Source organism: Hyperoodon ampullatus, assembly GCF_949752795.1.
Source record: "Hyperoodon ampullatus genome assembly, chromosome: 1".
Lineage (NCBI taxonomy): Eukaryota > Metazoa > Chordata > Mammalia > Artiodactyla > Ziphiidae > Hyperoodon > Hyperoodon ampullatus.
The window spans coordinates 81677629-81699356 of NC_136914.1; the positions used below are offsets into that span (position 1 = coordinate 81677629).

The following is a 21728-nucleotide window of genomic DNA, read 5'->3' on the forward strand; positions in this document are numbered from 1 at the left end:
GAGAAAGAGCATGGAAAGTTCCCCCCGCGGCACCTTGTTCCCCATAACTTGCCCTGTGCATCTCTTTCATTCTGCTGTTCCTGAGTTATATCCTTTTATAATAAACTGGTGATCTAGTAAGTAAAATGTTTCCCTGAGTTCTGTGAGCTACTCTAGCAAATTAATGGAACCCAAGGATGGGGTCATTGGACCCGGTTGGTCAGAGGCACAGGTGACACCCTGGACTTGGGATTGGTGTCTGAAGTTGGGAGGGAGGGCAGTCTTGTAGGACTGAGCCCATATTCTTTGGGATCTGATACAAGCTCCAGGTAGATAGTGTCAGAATTTAGTTGAATTGTAGGACACTTACCTGGTGTCCCAGAATAGCATGGTGATGTGGGAAGAAAAGCCAAAACAAAACACATAGTAACTGCTGTTAGAATCCTAGTTACCAAGTGCCAAGGGGTTCTGATTCACTTGAAACCAAGTTGAGTTTCCTTGTGGAGCTGGTGTCACAATGGCTCTATTTTTAACCAGGTCTTGTGGTGGGGAGGAACAGGTTGCAGAGTGAGGTCATGCTTCCTACCTCTGCGCCCTCCACATTTCAGTTGGTGGAGAGCAGCCTGTCAGCATCTCCTGAACTCTCAGGAGGTATTGCTGTCCTTGACCCTTGCTCCTCTTCAAAGGAAGACCACAGAAGGGCAGGAGTGTCAGATTTATTCGGGGAGTTATGGTCAGGCTTAGTAGATGAGCACCTCTTCCAGTTCCTGGGTTCACCTCCCTTTTTAGTCCTCCTTTAATGTCTCAGGAAAACTGATGGTGAGACATTAAAGCTTCCTTTTAAAGTTACTTAGACAGTAGTCTCAGATTTTCTGTAGATCCTACTTATTTAGATCTCTGCAGTCCTATTCAGATAGGCCTATTGCTCTCCACAGAGCAACTGTTGTTTTTTTTAGTTTTTTTTTTAAACAAGGGATCTAGAACTATGCAAGCGGTTCTCAATCCTGGCTGATAATCAGAATCTCTCTCTCTCTCCCTGCCCGCCCCCCCCCCATACACGCTCCTCCAAGCTCACACATTTTGCTTGGCTGGGTGGAGTGTTTTAATAATTGAGCATGCATTCTCCAAGATGCCACAGTTCATTCATTCCTTATTGTCTCACACCTGGCCCTCTGCACACATTTATATGACCTACCTGCTCTTTGAGGTCTCTGAGCATTCCACCCTGCCACAGAGCAGCCATATCATCTGCCCTCCTTCCTCACCCACTCGCCTTGTCATCACAGGTAACTCTGATAGAAAATCAGGGCTGGGAACCATCAGCATCTTTGAGCAATGATTATTCTGTCTGTAAGCGTTCTCGATTCTGGCTGAAAAAGAATCAATGGGGAGCTATTAAAAATTATCCATGCCCCCTCTACATACAGTCCTTCCCTGGGGGAATATACAGTTTCTTAGAGAAGGATACATTTTTCAGATGGGAGAAATAGATTTTAAGGAAAATTGTTTTGAATGTGAGATCTGTTAGATGGTCTGATGTAAAAGTTTCCCTTTAATGAACTTCCAGATTACAATAGAATTTCTGTTGGCAAGCTACATGTTGGCAGGGAATGAAGAACTTTCATGTAATATTTAGTGTTAGAGCCCCAGACATTACTATCAAGTCCACCCACTGGAAAGGTTCTTACGTTCCCATTAAATGAGTGATTCTGCCCAGATCAGGCAGGGAGACCTGGAGCAGATGGAGATGGAGACCTGAATCTAAAATCATGTAAGGTTTAGGCAAGTGCAAACCAGAAACTGCAGGAGACTCCACATTGATGTGTATATACATGGAGAATTGGGTCCAGGTTTAGTTATTTAATTAATTAATTAATTTATTTTTGGCTGCATTGGGTCTTCATTGCTGTGTGCCAGCTTTTCTCTAACTGCGACCAGCGTGGGCTACTCTTCATTGCGGTCATTGCGGTGGCTTCTCTTGTTGTGGAGCACAGGCTCTAGGCGCACGGGCTTCAGTAGTTGTGGCACGTGGGCTCAGTAGTTGTGGCTCGCGGGCTCTAGAGCGCAGGCTCAGTAGTTGTGACACACAGGCTTAGCTGCTCCGCGGCATGTGGGATCTTTCCAGACCAGGGCTCAAACCCACATCCCCTGCATTGGCAGGAGGATTCTTAACCACTGCGCCACCAGGGAGGTCCAGGGGTCCAGGTTAAAACAATGAAGCCTGGATGTCCCTATTTCACCTGTCATACTGTAACTGTCATATTCAGGATTTAGTCTTAACCTTTTTTTTTTTTTTTTCCAAGAAGTGCAATTTTCCTTCTAAATTTAATGTAATTTTTCTTTTTTGCCTTCTTACCTCCTGCTGAAGAAGTAGAAAGTTTATCTCAGTCAGTTGGAGGTAATTCAGGTTTCTGTAGTCCATTTTGGGTTCCCCTCATCCTTTTCCCCTGAGCTGCTTCTCAGTCCTGGGCATTTTCGTAGAGCTCAGGCTAGGGATTGGAGTGATGGTGTGTGATGACATTTGTCAACCATCCAGCTTATCATGCCTGGTCCTCAGCTGCCCAGCCACTCCCATCACAACGATGTTGCTTCCCCGTAGTTCTCCAGGTCTCTCTCTGCTGAGCTAGTTCATGCCATCGCAAGGATGAAGGACAGTTTTAGCTGTTCTCTCAAGGGGCTGTTGGTCAGTTACATGTTTTTAAGGACAGTGTCAGTGAATGTCATATACTAGTGCATTTCAAACTTTATGTATATCCTAGGCACCTGAAGTCATGGTAAAATGAAGGTTCTGACTCCGTAGGACGGGATATTAGGGCAGGGTCTGAGAGTCTGCATTTCTAACAATTGCCAGGTGATGCCAAGGCAGCTGGTCCATGGATCACACTTTGAGTAGAGAGGCTGTAGTGGCCATAAAGGCTCTTACTTTGTTGGAGCTCTCAGCCTCTGTCTCTTCCGCTTGCTTGGGGAAGTAATGTGATAACAGAGAAAGATTTGGTTAAATGGCTGCAAATGCACTCCCATTTTCCACCTCTTAATTTCTTTTGGGAACAATCACTGCTGAAAAGAATGAAAGAATAGCACTTCCCTAAGATGCTCTGAAGGCCCTTTTCAAGTACCCAGGTAGGCTTTGTTAGAATGCTATCACTCTTGACTTTCACCATGCCTTTATCATTTATCTTGTTCCCATGTACCCTACCTGGGAGGAGAAAAAAAAGATGACACCCCTCCCTGTACCGTGGCTCTCTCTTGGTATTTATGTCCTTGTGTAATCCCCTCACCTTGAGTGTGGACTAGACTGAATGCGGCATAAGTCTTGGGATGTCACTTCTGAGATTAGTTTATAAAACCATTGACTTCCTTCTTGGACACGTGCTTTTTCTTGGATCACTTGTGCTAGGGGATGCAGGCTGCCATATTGTGAGTAGCCCTACGGGGAGAACCACATGCTGCAGGAAGAAACTGAGGCCTTAAGTCCAAGAGCCTGCAAGGAACTGAATCCTGGGAACAACTATGAGCTTGAAAGTGGATCCTTCAGTCCCAGTCTTGAGATGACTGCAGCCCTGGCTAACAGACCTTGAGTCAGAGGGACCAGCTAAAATGCTCCCCGGATTTTTGACCCACAGAAACTGTTGTTTCCAGCTTCATAGTTTTGGGGTAATTTGTTACGCAGCAATGGATAACGAATATACCCACCTAACTCAGATGCCAGGCATTTGGGGAACTTCATTAAAATGTCCTACTGGCCTGTCATAAAGATAAGGCACAATTAATATGACAAGAGGAAGGAAGCAAAATTATGGGGTTAGGTTAGGGTGGCTATTTGGCTTGAGGAACTCAGTGAGTGGCTCCACATGACACATATATTTACACATTGGTCATTAACGTGTCCTTTGGCCTTTTTTATTTTTCCAATGTGCAACTCTTGGGTGTCTGAGTTCGAAACTCAGCTTAACCTCTGTAGCTATAACCTGACTACACTGCTTATCATCTTGCCTTGGGAGAGAAGAAAACTGGTGAAACCAACATTTCTCACGTTGCTGAAACCTCCCAGCTGGCAGGAACTGAAGGTTCTTTTTCCACCGCCCCTTTTCTAGTCTCAACAGCTGAGTTTTTTGGCTCCAAGAAAACCACCTTTGATTATATAAAGGTATTAGGAGTTAGGGGAACACTAGCCCTTTTGTTACCAGCAATCCGGAGCGTTTAGGAAGAAACGCTGCGGGGGCGACGGTAACCCCTGGAACGCTGGGCGGGCTTTTGTGTTCACTCCAACTCTGGGGCTTTTACCGAACCTCAAGGAGAGGAATTCTTAGTTTTCTGAAAGTTGGGCGAAACGGACCCCAGAGGCCTAGAAAGCCGCGTCCCTAGCCCTTAGGGCTTATGACTCCTCCCCCGGTAGCCGCGCAGCCGGGGGCGTCCCAGAGGAGGGCGACCCCCGTGCGTCCCAACTTCCCGCCGCGAGCCGAGCGTGGGGGTGGGCGGGGTGGGGGCGGGGTCGGCCGCGCTCCCTCCCCTCCGCTCCCCTCCCCCACTCTTCCCACCCACTTCCCTTTCTCGGCCGGGCAGCCCTGCGGGCGCGACCTCTCGGGGCAGTGACGAGTGGGGAGGAGCCCGCCGCCGCCGCCGCCGCCGCCGCGGGGGGAGCCATGCCCGGGCCCCGCCGCGCCCCGAGCCCGCCCCCGGCTGCCCGCCGCCCCTCGGGCCGGCGGCGGGAGTGAGCCGGAGCTTCGGGCGACGAGCCTCCGCCCGGCCCGCGATGTCACCATTGTTCAGCTGGGTGGCCAAGGTAGGCGGCGTCGGGGCCGCGTCGGGACGGCGCCCTTTACGGTAGCTGACGGCCCGGGAGCCGGCGTCCGGGCGGGCGCGGCTTGAGGAACCTTGGTAACCGTCGGGCCGCGGGGAGTCCGGAGCGCGGAGAGCGCCCGCGGCCTTGGGGGGGAATCCGACCGCGGCGCGGGCTCCCCGCTGCCCGAGGCCGCCCCGCTGCCCGAGGACCGTTGCCGGAGAGCGGCCAAGGCGGCCCGGGCCATTCACCAGGTGGTTCTCATTCATTAGCCTTTCTTCCCCGTGGGGCGAACGGGCCAGTGGCGTCACGCCCATTTCACAGGTGGGGAGAGTGAGGCTCGACGCAGGGCGGGTGGGCTTCTCCGGCTCCCGAAGTCCCCCCACCCTCACGCCGCGGATTCACCGCGAGGCGTTTCCCGGCGGCGGGACCTCGCGCGTCAGCCTCCCGGGTACAGGTTTGTGCTTGGTTGTCTGGGATAGTGCACTGAGGATTCCCGAAGGCTGAACTTGGTGCGCTTAGAGGATGTCCTTTGTTTTTAACTCGCTGGTTTCCAGGGGCAGGTTTTGGAGTTTGAATTTTAGTACATGTGCTGCCGAAGCGAGCACGGAGTCTGAATTTTAAAGTAAGTTCTTTTTATTTCCTTAAAGTTTTATTTTCAGAACATTGGCGCCTTCAGAATCACTAAGCGTTACGAGTCCGGGCCAATTCCGCTATCGCAAAACTGAAGGGATTGGAGTGGATTTCTAGAGTTCTCATCAGTTTGAGAAGGCAGTAATGGAATAATACCCTCCCGGAGTACCAGGTGTTTGTGTGTTTTGAGTGATGCAGCTCTCAAAGCTTCCACAGGTCGGCGGGTTAATGGGGCACCTTCCTTGCGCCCCACGGGTTCCTCTCTTTGCCAGCCCCTTCGCAGAGCTCGCTCTTGGTGTATGGCAGGTTGGTTGAGCAATAAACTCATAATGGGAGAACCTGTTAGCCGTTCTGTGACCCTTTACAAATAATAGGTGGTGATATCTCTAGTTATGATGCAGCGCTTTTAGAGTGTTAAAATACATTTTTATAAATACCTATTTATGAGACAGATAAAACTTTGCGTATCATTTAAGTGGTAATAAACTGGAGACACAGAAGCTGGATAACACTAGTTACTAGACGGGCACTACCCATCCTCACCAGAATCTTCACTTTCTGAGACATAGCTAGTAGTAAAGTGAAGTGACTTTCAAACAAGTTGTGAGCTGTTATAAGGTAGTTTTGTACTGAAGAAAAAATAATGCCCAGGTTTTCTGGCTTGAAGTGATAGCTAATTGGCTTTTATAAATAATGCTAAAATTTAAGAATGTTATATAGTTTAAAAAGTAATTCAGGGGTCTTCCCTGGTGGCGCAGTGGTTGAGAGTCCGCCTGCCGATGCAGGGGACACGGGTTCGTACCCCAGTCCGGGAGGATCCCACATGCCATGGAGCGGCTGGGCCCGTGAGCCATGGCCGCTGAGCCTGTGCGTTCGGAGCCTGTGCTCCGCAACGGGAGAGGCCACAACAGTGAGAGGCCCGCGTACCGCAAAAAAAAAAAAAAAAAAAAAAGTAATTCAGGGTGTGTATATTACTCATTCTCGGTTGAGGACTTGAGTCTATTTTTGTTATACACTGCAAGGCCAAAAGAAGGAAAAAAATAGACTCATTGTGTTGTTTTATTCGAAAATCAAGAGGTAAATCTAAGAAAACCTTACTGCTAGTACTGTTTTATAGTTTTATTTACTTTCCTAAAACATATTTAATAAGATCCTTTTCACTTATAGGAGTGAGGTGGACTTTTGTTTACATTGGCCTACAGAGGTGACAGTGAAAACAGCAAGCCAAAGCCTTATTTAAAAAAGAAATCAAGGATTGTCAGCTTTCTGCAACTGGCAGTACTTTTGAAAAGCTCATGTAAAAAATGAACAGCATGTTGATAATTTGATCTGAGTGCTGAATCATGTTATTCCAAATTTGTTTAAACTACAGAACAACAACAAAAAACTATGAAATGTTTTTCGAGTAAAGTTATGTCAGTTGTCAGCATAATTTTAAGAAGTGTAGTTCTTTTGTATTTCATTTTTTCTAGGTGTTGTGCTATTGTAAACTGCATCTTGTAATTGATTTTTGTAGACAATGTGTTATTCTGTGAGAGCTTTTAGAATATGAGGGTACTCTTTGAAAGTTCATTTCTTGGGGTTATAGATTATAAGAGTGGCTTTCTATGGAACCTGTTTGGTGTTCAGTTCAGAGACAAGTCATTAACACACTTTGCATTTTAGACTAGGAAATGTTTTAAAAGTATAAACAAGAGGCACAGATAACACACAGAACTTCATAGTCCCAAAGTACATTTATATTAGATTTTAGAATGACCCTTAAAGAACACATAAATGCATATGAGCACACACCTCACACAAACACTTGCACATATAATTCCTACTTTGACATTTGTAAACTGCAGACCAACACCTGTTAGGGAAGAAAGGGAGTGGGTGTCACTTGATGCAGGTGGTTACCTGAACATTAACTTGTTTTTCTTGGGTGCTGCATTAGTAGTGTGTGAATACTGAACATGTAGAGTAATTTCATGGTGTAAGAATAAAGCTAAAATAAGGAAGAATTTTATTTCAAAGAGATTATCTGTTAAGGGAAAAATTAAGCTACACTTTTTAAAATTAGACATGTCCTGGAACATTAAGGCAGGTGTGCATTATATTAAAATGAGGCCAGGCTTATAGAGGTGTGGTTTCTTGATTAGTCTTTCACTGGGGACATTGGAGTTTGTTTTTTTAAAATAAATTTATCTATTTATTTATGGCTGTGTTGGGTGTTTGTTGCTGCGCACGGGCTTTCTCTAGTTGTGGCAAGTGGGGGCTACTCTTCATTGCAGTGTGAGGGCTTCTCATTGCTGTGGCTGCTCTTGTTGCAGAGCACGGGCTCTAGGTGCGTGGGCTTCAGTAGTTGTGGCATGTGGGCTCAGTAGTTGTGGCTTGAGGGCTCTAGAGCGCGGGCTCAGTAGTCGTGGTGCACGGGCTTAGTTGCTCCGTGGCATGTGAGATCTTCCCGGACCAGGGCTCGAACCCGTGTCCCCTGCATTGGCAGGCGGATTCTTAACCACTGCGCCACCAGGGAAGTCCCAACAGTGGAGTTTTTACATAGATTACAGTGTATAAATAAAAACAAGTTTCTCAAGGTTTGTGATTGTTATACTAAGTCCACAGACATCCTGGCAGTTCTGAGTATTTCTGTTGATTGTTTCTATGCCTCCACTTACATATTGGTGAAGACTAACAGCAACAGAACTGCCAGGTAACTTTCTGAATTTCCTTGGATCTGCACCCGCCTGTAAAGATGATGGCTAACATTACTGCTAGTATCTCAAATTAGTGGATTTTAAAAATATATATGTCAGTTGATCAGATGAAATGGAAAATGGGACCTAAATATAGCTAAATTTACTGTGTTCTCAAATCCAAGTCCAGTTTCATATAGCTCATGCCTTGTATTAAGCTATTTTCCAGTGCTTATATATGTATTCAGCAGATATTTAGTGGGTGCCTTCTGTGTACCAGGCACTGTTCATGCCCTGAAGGAATTAGTTCATTTTGTGCCAAAAGTTTATCTTTTAAAAATGTGCGGTAGGGGCTTCCCTGGTGGCGCAGTGGTTGAGGGTCCGCCTGCCGATGCAGGGGACACGGGTTCGTGCCCGGGTCCGGGAAGATCCCACATGCCGCGGAGCGGCTGGGCCCGTGAGCCATGGCCACTGAGCCTGCGCTTCCGGAGGCTGTGCTCTGCAACGGGAGAGGCCACAACAGTGAGAGGCCCGTGTACCGCAAAAAAAAAAAAAAAAAAAAAAATGTGCGGGCCTTCCCTGATGGTCCATTGGTTAAGACTTGGGCTCCCAATGCAGGAGGCCCGGGTTCGATCCCTGGTCAGGGAAATAGATCCCACATGCCGCAACGAAGATCCCGCGTGCCTCAACCAAGACCCGGCGCAGCCAAATAAATAAATATTTAAAAAATGAACACTGAAGCTTTGTAAGCCAAATATTTAAAAATGCATAAGGGAAGGAGTCCTTTTGTAAACTTGTACTCAATCACTGATTAATATTTTATGTAAAACCAGGTTTTTCATATTTTGGCTTTCCTTAAAACATGGGTTTTATAGCCATTATTCATTCAACAAGTTATTTAACAAATGTGTTCAACACGGATACAGTTATTGAGCACCTACTATGTGCTGGGTACTGTTTGAGGAACTGGAGTTGAGCAGTGAACAGGCAGACCAGGTGCCCGTTTTCATGGCGTTCAAATTCTAGGTGGGAGAGACAGTGAAGAAGGAAACAAGCATTGCAGATGGTGGTGAGTATTAGGAAGGCAAGTTAGCAGGGTGGTCTGGTTGAGAGTGCATGGGGCCTGGGTGGCAGGGAGGTGGCATTTCACCGGAGTGGTAAGAGGGCCCTGAAGATGTTCCAGGGGGAGGGACCAGCAGGGAACAGGCCTGGAGGTGGGCCTGGTTGAGCAGCAGGAAGAAGGAAGGTGAAGCGCGGAGAGCTGGGCCCGGAGAGCTGGGCCCTGAGGCGGCGAGGGCTGATCTGGGCCAGGCTGTGGAGGGCTCTGCAGGCACTGTGTGGGGTTTGCTTGTAAGTGCTGTGGGCTTGAAAGCGAGGAGTGATGTCTGCTTTGGGTGGAAGCCAAGGGCACTGCTTAGGAGGCTGGCGTGGTCAGGCAGGAGGTGGTAGTGATACCTCGATACATATGAAATGACTGTGACCCAGCGTCTGAGGTTGGTGCAAATGACTGAGTAACCAACTGCTTCTTCTGTGTTGAATACAAGCACAGTTTGTCCTTTGCTCAGCTGCCTGTAACCGCAGCTTGCAGGCACACTTGTGTCCTGGCGTTGGGCTTATTTACTTACCTTTGAGGTTTCCTGCAGACTGGATCAGCCCACCTTGGGTGCCTCTGACCAGTTGGACTTATTCTTTTGCCTGTTAGTGCACAGCAGCCTTCCTGAAGGTGTAAATCTGCCTGTAGCTAGTATGTAGGCGGCAGTTCTGTTGTCTTGCTTCAAGTAAGTCTGATGTCGGTTTGTTGCTGAGGTTGTGTCCTAGGTTGTGATGGAAAATTTTAACATATGTATTGACATTTTTTTTTGGTCTGTAGACTTATATTACTTTTAATTAGTGCATGTTTGAGTTGAATGAAGAGGGAAGAACTTGTAGTCAAGCCACTCCTTGAATTTGAAAAATTTGCTGCGTCTGCTAAGCAGAGCTGGTGTAGCCCCGACCAGGATTTCAGCGGCGCTCCTGTGGGGTGCTTGTTGGGTAGTGGCAGCAGCCTCTCTCTGCGCTTCGGGAGCTCTAGTTGCTTAGAGTGACAGTAATTTGGGCACAGGTTGGTTTTACGAGTAGAGAATGGAGAAAAGCAGGGGTAGAAACCCCACGTAATCCACAACTGAACACTGCCTGGAGCAGATCTCATAGTGAGAAAAAAGCAAATTATAGTTTGTTCTCCTGAGACAGATTCGCTAATCCGATCTTAGCCTAAATGTGCCTCTGCAGTGATCTTCCATTTCTGACTGACTAAGCCCTTTTTCATCCCTTCACTGAAGCATCTCTCCTTCATTCATTCACTGATTGGATGAGCATACTAAACTGGGTAGAAAATAACCTCTAGGCATTTCCTCTGCCCTGGAGGAGCTCCTCTGGCAGGGGAAGGTAGACATCAGCTAGCTGGGCTGTGCCATGGGAGAGCCAGGAGGGGCTCCTGCCCCTTCCCGAAGGTGGCCAAGGAGGAGGTAGCCGGGGAGGGGCAGGGTGTGCCTGGGTAGCACATGCAGAGGCCTGCAGGCGCTTCGGAGGAACCTCAGTGACATGCTGTTGGTCAGGCTGGCAGGATATCTGCTGTAGGGGGTAGCAGAGGGTGAGCTGAACAGATGTGCTGGGACGAGGATGTGCATGGCACACAGACCCCTTCACAGGAGCTGGCATTTTATCTTGGGGCAGTGGAGACCCCTTAGGGACCAAAGCTGATCTCTCCCCAAACTCTTGTAGCTGCGTAGTCTATCCTGTGTATCCTTCATTGAAGTTATTTGAATATTTTATCTCCTTAGCCTGTAAGCTCTATGAAAACAGAGGTGGCATTGTCATGTATACCAGTGCATACAGATTGCTTGGGCATCTTGTTAAAACGTAGTTCTACTTTAGTAGGTCTGGGATGGAACTCAAAATTCTGCATTTCCAACAAGCTCACAGGTGATGATGCTAATGCTGCCAGTCTCGGGACCACACTTTGAGGAGCAGGGTTCTCAGTTTAAATATTTTCTGTTATACCTACTATTAGACATGGGAACTGCTCATATGTTTTGGAACAAATGCCATGATTTCAGAATAGTCACTTGTATCTGGGAGGACAATAATGGAAATAGTGTCCCATGAAATAAAACTTAAAAAAAAAATCAACAACCTTGAAAATTGGGTGTTTGGAGAATAGGAGTGAAAGGAAAAATTTGCATTGCATACTCTTGCACTGTTTAAAAAATTTGAACATTTTAGGTATTAACTATTCAGCTTATCAAATTTAAAAAATACTTTGACAGGGGCTTCCCTGGTGGCGCAGTGGTTGAGAGCCCGCCTGCCGATGCAGGGGACGCCGGTTTGTGCCCCGGTCCGGGAGGATCCCACGTGCCGTGGAGCGGCTGGGCCCGTGAGCCATGGCCGCTGAGCCTGCGCATCCGGAGCCTTGCTCCGCAAGGGGAGAGACCACAACAGTGAGAGGCCCGCATACCGCAAAAAACAAAAAACAAAACAAGAAAATTCTTTGACGGCCTTTCCTCTTTTTCAGGATATTTAACTTTGCCCCAGATACCATTAGGATATTATAATAGACTAGGCATCAGATTATTATTGAAAAATAGACTCAAATTGCCCCCTTTCTTTTTTAAATGGACTTTATTTTTTTTATTTTTTATTTTTTTGTGGTGTGCGGGCCTCTCACTGTTGTGGCCTCTCCCGTTGCGGAGCACAAGCTCCAGACGCGCAGGCTCAGCGGCCATGGCTCACGGGCCCAGCCACTCCGCGGCATGTGGGATCCTCCCAGACCGGGGCACGAACCCGTGTCCCCTGCATCGGCAGGCGGACTCTCAACCACTGTGCCACCAGGGAAGCCCCTGAACCTTATTTTTTGAACAGTTTTAGGTTCATGGCAAAATTGAGCAGAAGGTACAGAGATTTCCTATGCGGCCTGGGTTCCCGCACCTGGAAGAGTCTCCCCTATCATCAGTATCCCCAGTCAGTGTGGTACATTAGTCACAATTGATGACCTTGCATTTGACACGTCATTATCACCCAAAGTCCATGTTTTACACTGTGGTTCATTATTGGCGTTGTACATTCCATGCATTTGGACAAATGTGTAATGGCATGTATCTGTAATATCACACCGAATAGTTTCCCTGCCCTAAAAATTCTCTGTGCTCTGCCTATTCATCCCTTCCTTCTTCCAACCCCTGGCAACCGCTGATCTTTATAGTTTTGCCTTTTCCAGAATGTCATATAGTTGGAATCATAAAGTATGTATCCTTTTCAGATTGGCTTCCTTCACTTAGTAATGTACATTTAAGTTTCTCCAGTGCCTTTCATGGCTGGATCACTCATTTCTTTTTAGCACTGAATAATATCCCATTGTCTGCATGGACCACAGTTTATCTATTCATCTACAGAAGGACATTTCAGTTGCTTCCAAGTTTTGGCTGTTATGAATAAAGCTGCTATAAACATCTTTGTGTGGGTTTTTGTGTGGACATACGTTTTCAACTCCTTTGGGTAAACATCAGGGAGAACGATTGTGGGATCATATGGTGAGAGTAAGTTTAGCTTTGTAAGAAGCTGCCAAACTGTTTTCCGGAGTGGCCATACCCTTTTGCATTTCTACCAGCAATGAATGAGAGTTCCTTTTACTCCACATCCTCATCAGCATTTGATATTGTCGGTGTTCCAGATTGTGGCCATTTGAATAGGTGTGTAACGCTATCTCATTGTTGCTTTAATTTGCATTTCCCTAATGATATATGATGTGGAGCCCTTCCTTTCTTTTGATAACTTTTAAAGAGTAGAAATAATAAATTAGTCTTTTTGAATTTTATTTCATAATATATGTATTGGTATTCAGGAACATTTATAAAAGTTATAGAAAAGGAAAAAATTATTTGGTTATATTTGTGAATCTAGACTTAAGTACCTTTCATTTTTCCATTATTTCTGTTGCCTCTATATTTGCTATTGGAAGAGTGATGAACCAGTAGTCTATACTGTTTGTTAGATTTATAAGAAAGATGTGATGAAAAAGAATTTTCTTAGTTTTCATGACCTTTGGTACTTAGGCAGATTATTTTTATATCTGTCACTTGTTACGATGGGATTAGACTCACAAGGCTTGTTCACTTTGGTTGAGCTGGGCTAAGTTAACTTTGCTGAGCCTTTCTCACCTATAAAATTAATAATGTGTTCTGTATTTGTCTCTTTTTTTATAGGTCCTATTTTAAAATAAAATAATGTCAAAATTTGCTTAAGAAATTATGAAGAGCATCTGCAAATGTAAACTATTTAAAATGTGGTTGAGTTTGCAGTTTAAGTCCATGGTTCTTTTTGAATGCGTGGTGGTAAGTGCTGTGGATCCAGAGAAGAGTAGGACAGTCTCTCAGCCTTTGAGCAGCTTGCAATTTAGCAGGGAGAGGGCCCCTGTGAAGATAATTTAATTTAGTGCAATAATACAGTTGTATACACAGGGGGTCACTCAGCCGGGGAGTCTGGGGAGACTTTAGAGGAGAGGATATCTGAACTCAGTCTTTATTTATTTGTTTTGGCCACGCCGGGTCTTAGTTGCGGCATGCAGGCTCTTAGTTGCAGCATGCGTACGGGATCTAGTTCCCCTACCAGGGATCAAACCTGGGCCCCCTGCATTGGGAATGCGGAGTCTTACCCACTGGACCACCAGGGAAGACCCTGAGCTAAGTCTTTAAAGAAAGATGATTGAGTTATAGGTCATCGATGTGATAGATTATGAAAAAGAATAGTTAGGATATACTCTTGGTAGTTTTCTAGCATGTTTTGGAATTATTCAGGGTTGCTCTCTAACGCTGTTAGCCTTTCTTTTGAGATGAATGCTTTTTTAACCTTAAGGATGGCACGTCACATTAAGTAAATTACCCAGATACAGGGAGATTCAGAATTAAGAACAACGCTTTGTTTCATCCCAGCACACACTAGGGCATGGACACACCTCTTGGTAATTGTGGCGTGGTGGTCATTCTGGTGTAACCAGAATATTATTCTATTTTCTCTTTTCTACATGAGGAAACTGAGACCCAGGGCAATTAGGTGACAATATAGATCATATAGCTAGTTGGGGCAGAACTAAACCCAAGGTCCCGGACCCCTGGGTTTTGCACACCTTGTTAATGTTGCCCTGCTGATTTGTTTGTACTTTTCTCTCTAAATTATTTTACTAAAATCAAAAGTATGCATGTCTATCAGTAGGTTGTAGTTAAGAATATTTTATTTAGTCACCTGACTTTATGCATGTGCATTTCAGAGTAGGTCAAGGGGCCTGCAAGGAAAAAGGCAAAAGAAAAGAAGCATGAAGTGAGTAGTCTGTTGGGGTGGATGGAGATTCTCTGACATGACACATGAAGGGTGTCATTGTCATAAATGCTCAAGATCCTGGGAGGCCTGACCAGTTGTGTGAACTGTGTGTAGGAAGAAACCAGGGCCTGAGTATTTCAAGAGAGTGGAAGTTGCCAAAGTCCAGTGTGGTGACATAGCTCCCCCAGTACTGGGCTCCTGTTTCCAGGAGGGCGTCCTGTGGGAGATGAAGCAGGTGTGTATACCGTATCTCTTCTCCTCCAGTAAGGGAGAGTGAGTTTTCTCAGAGAAATGTCACTTGCAGAGTGGATTTATAGTGTTAACGCAACCGTGGAAAGGAAGAGATGATTACCTTTTTGAGCAGTTAATATGTGCCAGCCATTGTTTTGGGAGTAGTCGGCTTCCAAGGAATCCTGGAAGTAGTGGTATTATTCCTTCCCCCCCCCTTTTTGGGAAAGATGTATGAAGAAACTGAAGTTCACAGAAGTTAGGCAACTTGTCATAGCTATTAAGATTAAAGCTTGAACTGTCTGGTTCTGAATTCATGTTTTATCTGTTGTACCTGTGCTACCTCTGTAATAAATGGATTACAACACATGTTCAGGATTTGAAACAAGGGTGGTCAGAACTTAGAAAAATATCCTTTCCCACTGAAAGACTGAACTTTTTTTTCTCCCATTGGTGAGAGGGAGAAAACGTTCAAATTGGCTGCTTTTAAAAATAGGTGTATAAGATTGAAGCTATTCAAGAAGGAGCTCATATTTTTTGAATGCCCGAATTTCATGGTGTTCTTGGTTAGGGAGGGAAGAAAACAGGAAATAAGAGGAAAATCACCAATAGAAAATTGAAGATGGGTTAAAATTGGGGAATGTTAGGGCAGTTAAATGAAAGACTGAAAGAGGTCAGTTTTGAGGTGACCGTAGGGCTGAGTTTTCAGTTTTCTTGTTGACTTGAGTTTTGAGCTTTAGAGAATTATCACTTATTATCTGATATTCTTTTTCCAAGCACCATGGAACCATGTTTTGTAGTTATTCAGCTTCTCTGGAAAGTGCTCTTTATGTTAGGAATTATTCCAGAGCATCCTGCCACAGTGGCATCTCCTCCAGCCTGCGACAGGACACCAGATGGGAAGTTAAAGGCATGGGTTGGAGGCCCAGGTTTGCCTGTGTTGCTGTTTAGCCTTGGCTCCATGCCATGGGAGTGGTGATCTCTGCCCTGCTGCCCACCATGTAGTCCTGTTTGGGTGTCACATGAGATGAGGTGAGTGAATGTAAACTGTCAAGCACTCTTTAGGGTGAGCTCTGGGGTGGATGTAGCTGTATGTTTCCATTAAATTTCTTGACTTATACTTCAGGTTACACTTCCCTGGGCCTTTGGTCTCATAGAACATCGTGTTGAATGATCATGATGATTGTTCTCAGTTTGGAATGTCTCTGTTACTGCAAGTCAGGGCGGTCATCTTAGACTGTCCACCTCTGATAAGGAAGAGAGGGCCCCTGGAGCCAGTGGCCTGGGACAGATCCCCTTTCCATCTGTTCCCAGTGGAGGTGCCACCTTGGACACGTCACTTCTGTTTGTGCATGAATGTGTTCATCCTTAAAATTGGGGATAAGAGCCATCTTCCAGGCTGTTGAGGATTTATCCACATAACATACTTAGAACAATGTCTGGCTGAGATTAAACACTTAATAAGAGTGAGCCATCACCGTCATCTTCTTCATTGCATTTAGGGGGTGGAGATGACCTTTGCAGTTGCTTATTAGTTCTGTTCCCTCTTTTGAAAGATGATAACATTGGGTCCTCTAGAGGTGAAGTGGTTTCCCCAAAGTCACAGCTGAGATTAAAACAAGGTGTTCTGACTCTTAGTCCAGAGTGCTTTGCAGCTCTTTGCATCACTTGGTACTCAGCATGATACTGAGACTTTTTCCTGTTGTTTTATCACATTCTTCATGAATTAAACATAAGCCCTGGTTCATGAGTATAGAACAAGAGCAAAATGCTTTCGTCAGACCACAAGTCCTTTAGCTCCGATAAGGGGATAGAGGGGCAGAGAGAATTACACAGGCCTCTGCCAGCCGCCTGTGTGACCTCACCCAGGGTCACAACTCTGCCTTGATTTCCCCTTCCCTAAAATAGAGGTAGGGAGCAGCTGCTGCACTGTTTCTGAAGTACTTTTCATCTCTCAAAATACTGTGAAGAATTTCTTCACTGCCAGGGCTGTTAAAGTCCAGGAAATAGTGTGCCAACCAAAGATGTAGATTCTCCAATTTTGGAAAAGTTTAAAAATAGGAAGGAAGTTTATTTGTTTAGCAGAGTTCATAACTGTAGGCCGGCCGAAGGCAGAGACTCAGCCAAATGAGTATTTTGCGGAAGTTCTTTTCACAGGGTGGACCCAGAGGAAATCAGTCATTAGGTGAAAATAAATCCTAAGATCTTTGAGACAGTATTTGCTTAGAGACATTTACACATGCTATTGTGATGGTCTCTATTGTGTCAGGCTTTTTGTTTTCTTACACATGTAAGTTTCCAAATTTAAAATATTAGAGCTTTAATTGTAAAATGTGACTTCAGAAACACAAACCATAAACCTGCTTATGAGTAATGAGTTTGTGGCCCCTTGTGTTTTGATTATTACCAGATTAATTGTATAATGAGCATGAAGTTTGCTAGTGCTTTTGGTATGGTCAGAACCCTCTTATAGTTCCCCAAATAGCCATATTACTGTTTCTAGGTGAATGCAAGGGATTCTCTTCCGACATTTGAAAATGTCTGAATTTAGAGTACACTGGAGTTTCAGTCAAGGCAGTATCACCCAATTTTAGGGTAGCTGAAAGAACATAGTACCAGAGTTAGATTTCTATAAATTCTGTAGTGTTTAAACTAGTTGAGATTGTAATCTCTGGATCTTCTCCCCCAGAGGAAGAGCTCAATGAGCTAGACCACCAAAGCATACGATACTGTATTAATTATTTTTCAGTTACCACACTACTTAGGAGAGTCCTGTGGTATTTCCAGATATTTTTGGCCAAGAAATACAGCTTCTCTTTCAAGTTCAGTGTCAGTCACCACACATTGATCGTGCATCTTCTCTGTGCCAGACACTTGGGACATAGATGAGAAAGACACAATTCCTGCCTCTCGGAGAGGGAAGGTGGGTGTATGCAGTGGTCCTTACACAGAAGTCCCACAGTCCAGTGGGCTGGGGGGTGCTGAGCCTCTGAGTAGTCTTCTGGTACACGAGGTAATAATTTTCCAAATGCAGTAAATCCCACTTGACAGTCTCCCTGTTGACTTTAATCAGCAGGCATAGTCAGAACCGATTGTACACTGTTAACTTAAATGTTGTCCTTCTCAAAAGGAGCCAGAGATGTGGTTTGGATGTAGGTGTTATGAAAAGCCTATATATAGTGTCCTGGAGCACCCCTCTCTGCAGCTTTTCGGGGCTCTGGAGAAGTAACAATTTTTTGCTTTAATCTTGATTGAATAAACAGGCAGTAGAGCGCAGCCGGCTCCTCTCTTTGGGGGAGAGGGTGAGTCTGCTCTCAAGCCCTTGGGACAGACCCCAGGCTGGGCAACGGAGTCCTTCACATCAGCATGGTATTAGCGGTTAAACTGGAAGGTGTAACCAGTGGGGCTTGTGAGTCTAAGAGAAATCCCCTAAGTCACTAGAAATGTGGGCACTGTGCTCTTTTTTTTTTTTTTTTTTTTTGGCGATACGCAGGCCTCTCACCGCTGTGGCCTCTCCCGTTGCAGAGCACAGGCTCCGGACATGCAGGCCCAGCGGCCATGGCCCACGGGCCCAGCCCCTCCGCGGCATGTGGGATCCTCCCGGACCGGGACACGAACCCATGTCCCCTGCATCGGCAGGCGGACTCCCAACCAATGCGCCACCAGGGAAGCCCCCTGTGCTCTTTTTTTAATTTGGTGGGCTTAGAGGTTTTAGCCTAATAAGGACATTTCAAGCCGAAGTCTCTATTTCATCCCTGTTAAAAGCAAATCATGGGGACCTGGTGTGGTCTAGAAAAAGAGCCCTGAAGGGGGGAGGTCTGGCTCTGTCCAGCCCGGCCTGTGATTGGAGGCCTGTCGTTCCAGGCCTCTGAGGCTTTGTTTCTTGAGAAAATGAACAGATTAAATGAGCGGTTTTTGAGAGTCCCATCCAGGGAGTGAGCAGGAACGTTTGAACGGAAGAAGCAGTACGAGCAAAGGCATAGAGGTGGACATCCGAATGAGCAGAAGCCCAGGATGTGTGTGAGTGGAGTTGAGTGGACCTCCCTCCCTGCCAGAGATGGTGAATTAGGGAGTTCACAGGGAAGAGGTGGTTGGAGCACCCGCATGGAGGGCTCGGCAGGTCAGGCTGGGAGGTTGGTATTTTGGTAGTGATTGGAGCCCTAGAAAGTTTGTTCAGTGGTAGGCTGATGTGATCCATGCTGGCCTTCTGGAAGACGAGGCTGCCAGTGGAGAGTGGGTGGGCGGGTTTATGTACCGGGAGAAGCCAGAGGCAGGGCTGGGGGTCTTGCTGTGGTCTGAGTTAAGTGCGGGCCTGGACCAGTGCTTGAGGTTTTGGGTTCCTAGTGAGAGACTGTACCTTGATGGCTTATTGAAAAATGGAGGAAGAGAGAAGATTAGAAGGCACTTTCCAGGCTTTCAAACTACTTGCCTGGAGGGCATTTGGGAAACAAGGAAATGAGAGAGACCTGTTTTAGGGCAAAGAGGATGAGCTTGATTTGGATGTTTTAAGGTCAAGGTGTCCAAAGTCTGGGTGATTCTTAGAGAGGTGATTAGAAATTTGAGTCAAGTTTAGGAATGAATTCAGACCTAAGACGTACACTAAATTATCTTTGTCAGCCTTGGGGGAGTGGGTGAGGTCCCTGGAGATAGAGTAGAGAGAAAAGCAGAACCCTATGAGGAGTCTTCCCTGAGATGCCTGTGAAGTGGAGGTGCATTTTACTAATACAGTCTAAAGGAGAGAATTACACTAACAAGATTTCCTTATCCCTCCCCTCCCCTTAGGGCTTATCTTTATTTTATTTTTTTCCTCTTACCCTTGTAAACCAAGATGAAGTCCCACTTTTGAAAATGTCTTTTGGATTCAGAGACTGCAGTTCCTGCTTGGTAGGTGGAATGTAGAGATCAGAGTTGAGTTTTAGCGAGGCACAGAGACTTCGCGGTGCCCGTGAGCCGTCCCCTTGGCATGGGAGAAACGACCAAGCCTTGGACACATTCCCAAGCAGCTCTTGGCCAGCGTAACTGAGTCTTTATCTCTTGTCAGCCTTGGTTTCGGTGTTGGTTCTCTAGGAATGTTCCTGATTGTAAAATATCTGGTCTCATGAAGATGAAGTCAGTCGAGGACCCTGGGGGAGTGGGGGGGTGGGGAGGAGCCGCACCGTCAGACTCTGCAGGTTGGAAGGTGCCGCTCCAGGGCGCTTGGAGCGGGCAGGTCCCAATGCCTGTCTGTTGGAGGGCCCTAGACTCGGGGGCTTGGAGGTCTGAGCCGCTTGGCCGTGCTCCCCCCACCCCCAGGAGGCTCAGCGTCCCTAAGACGTCCCTGCCCTTCTACACAGCTCAAATGGAAAGACAGATTGTTGTATTCTGAGCAGAACTCTCTCTCACTTGTGTCTCACCTTCTTTCCTTCCCGTGAGAGAGAAAGAGAGAGAGAGAGAGTGCGCGCGAGACTGTGCCTTTTCCCTGCGACAGACTTGCAAAGGCAGTGGTGAGCTTCCGTCTTCCCTGCCCGAGCTGCAAGCCCATAGCTCCGTCTTCCAGCCTCCGTTCGTGGATCTGCAGGCACCTTGCGACTCTTATTGCTTCTGCTTTTAAAGTCTTCTGAAACTGAAAATGAAACTTGCTGTGTGGCATGATGGGCAGGGAGGACGGTGGGGCTGTGACCCCTTTAATGTAAGGATGACATTTCTCCTACTGCCATAGGCTTTTCTTTCCTTTTTCATTCTTTTGATATCCAGGCTGTTCTGTTGGCTTATCCTGGGCTTACAGTCAACTAAAATCTGTAAATCTTTTTCACATGAACTTTGGCAGGCTGGGTCTACCCTGTGGGTACTTTCCCAACTGAGAGTTTATAATATTTTATACATATCACCATGTTTCTGATGTTGGGATTTTTTTGTGTTTTTTTGGTATTTTCATTCTATTAGCCAATTTATTTATATAGCATAGTAGGATTTTGGAACTGGAAGTGATTTAAAGAGTACTGCAGTTCTTTCCCTTCAGTGTGACACATGAGTCCCTGGTCTTGGAGAAACTGCCAGTGGAGGGATGGTTGGGTGCTTCGACGAGATAGGATTTTCATTCTCACACACCAGGAGTGTAGGTGGGTCAGGGAGGAGGAGAACCGTTAGCTGAGGGCTGGGCGCCGTTAGGAATTGACACTTGGACAACTTCATTCTGTGTGCAACTTTACACTGTTTCATTTTCGTCTTGTGTACTTTTTTTGATTGATTTCCTTCATCTCTAAATTCAGGAAGAAAGTATTTGCCACTTAATTCTGCTTTTGAGGTATCCTGTGCTGGGATACAGTCTGAGTTTTTTAAACATTTATTGACGTTATCTAAGATGACTTCTGAGAAAGTCAAGGAGCAGCAAATAGCATTGTTATTGTCATACTTGGTAAACATAAAGTATAAAATATGTTAGGTGGAAAATAGATTAGACCAGTTCTAACTAATATCCTTTACTGGCCAGAGTTCTGATGTGCCTGTTGATCAAGATGAAAGAAAGGGGATGCCACTGGTGAGTATAGTTTATTTCCAAAAATGGACTGAGATGATACGAGAGAAAAGACCTGTTTCTACCAGTCATCTGAATGAATTTGGGATTCTTGAACATACATGATAGGTTTTATTCAAGAATGCAGTTAATGCTGTAAAAGCTAGTGTGGTGCAGTATTTTAAAACTGTAAATAATATGGTTTATAAGTAATATTTATAAGCTATAGCAGAACCCCTTCTGGCAGTTAAGTCAGGCAGTCATGCATTAGTAAGTTTAAATTTCTAACATGCTCCTGGAAACTACTATGGATCTCACAGATGCAGGTGACAGGGCTGTGAATGGGCTGCCAGATAAGTGTGTGCAGGTTGCATACTGCACAAAAGCATCCATCCGACAGGGCAAGCAGGGGCTGAGATCCAGGCCACACTTGGCATACCAGAGTCTTTTTGTTTGTGAGGTTGGAGAGGACAGGGGTTTTGGGCTTTCAGTAATTTGGACAAAGGCACCGTATATGCAGAGGGTAGCCCTATGCTATAAATTATTTTGTGTTTATAAAAATTAATATTGATGTTGTCAAGGTGATTCC

The 21728-nt window shown here is 45.8% G+C and overlaps 1 protein-coding gene across 6 annotated transcripts in view; it reads left to right on the plus strand.

Annotated features, from left to right (window-relative positions):
• TBC1D1 (TBC1 domain family member 1) overlaps positions 1-21728 on the plus strand; it is a gene marked incomplete at its 5' end in the record, with an annotated part of 204786 nt that overhangs the window by 63311 nt on the left and 119747 nt on the right. The window contains one exon of one of the 6 annotated variants that reach the window (XM_079701169.1): positions 4733-4762. The exons of the other annotated variants lie outside the window; for them this stretch is intronic. Coding sequence (XP_079557295.1) covers positions 4733-4762 — 30 coding nt within the window. Of the gene's footprint in view, positions 1-4732; positions 4763-21728 lie in introns of those variants that run through there. 6 annotated transcript variants of the gene reach the window in all.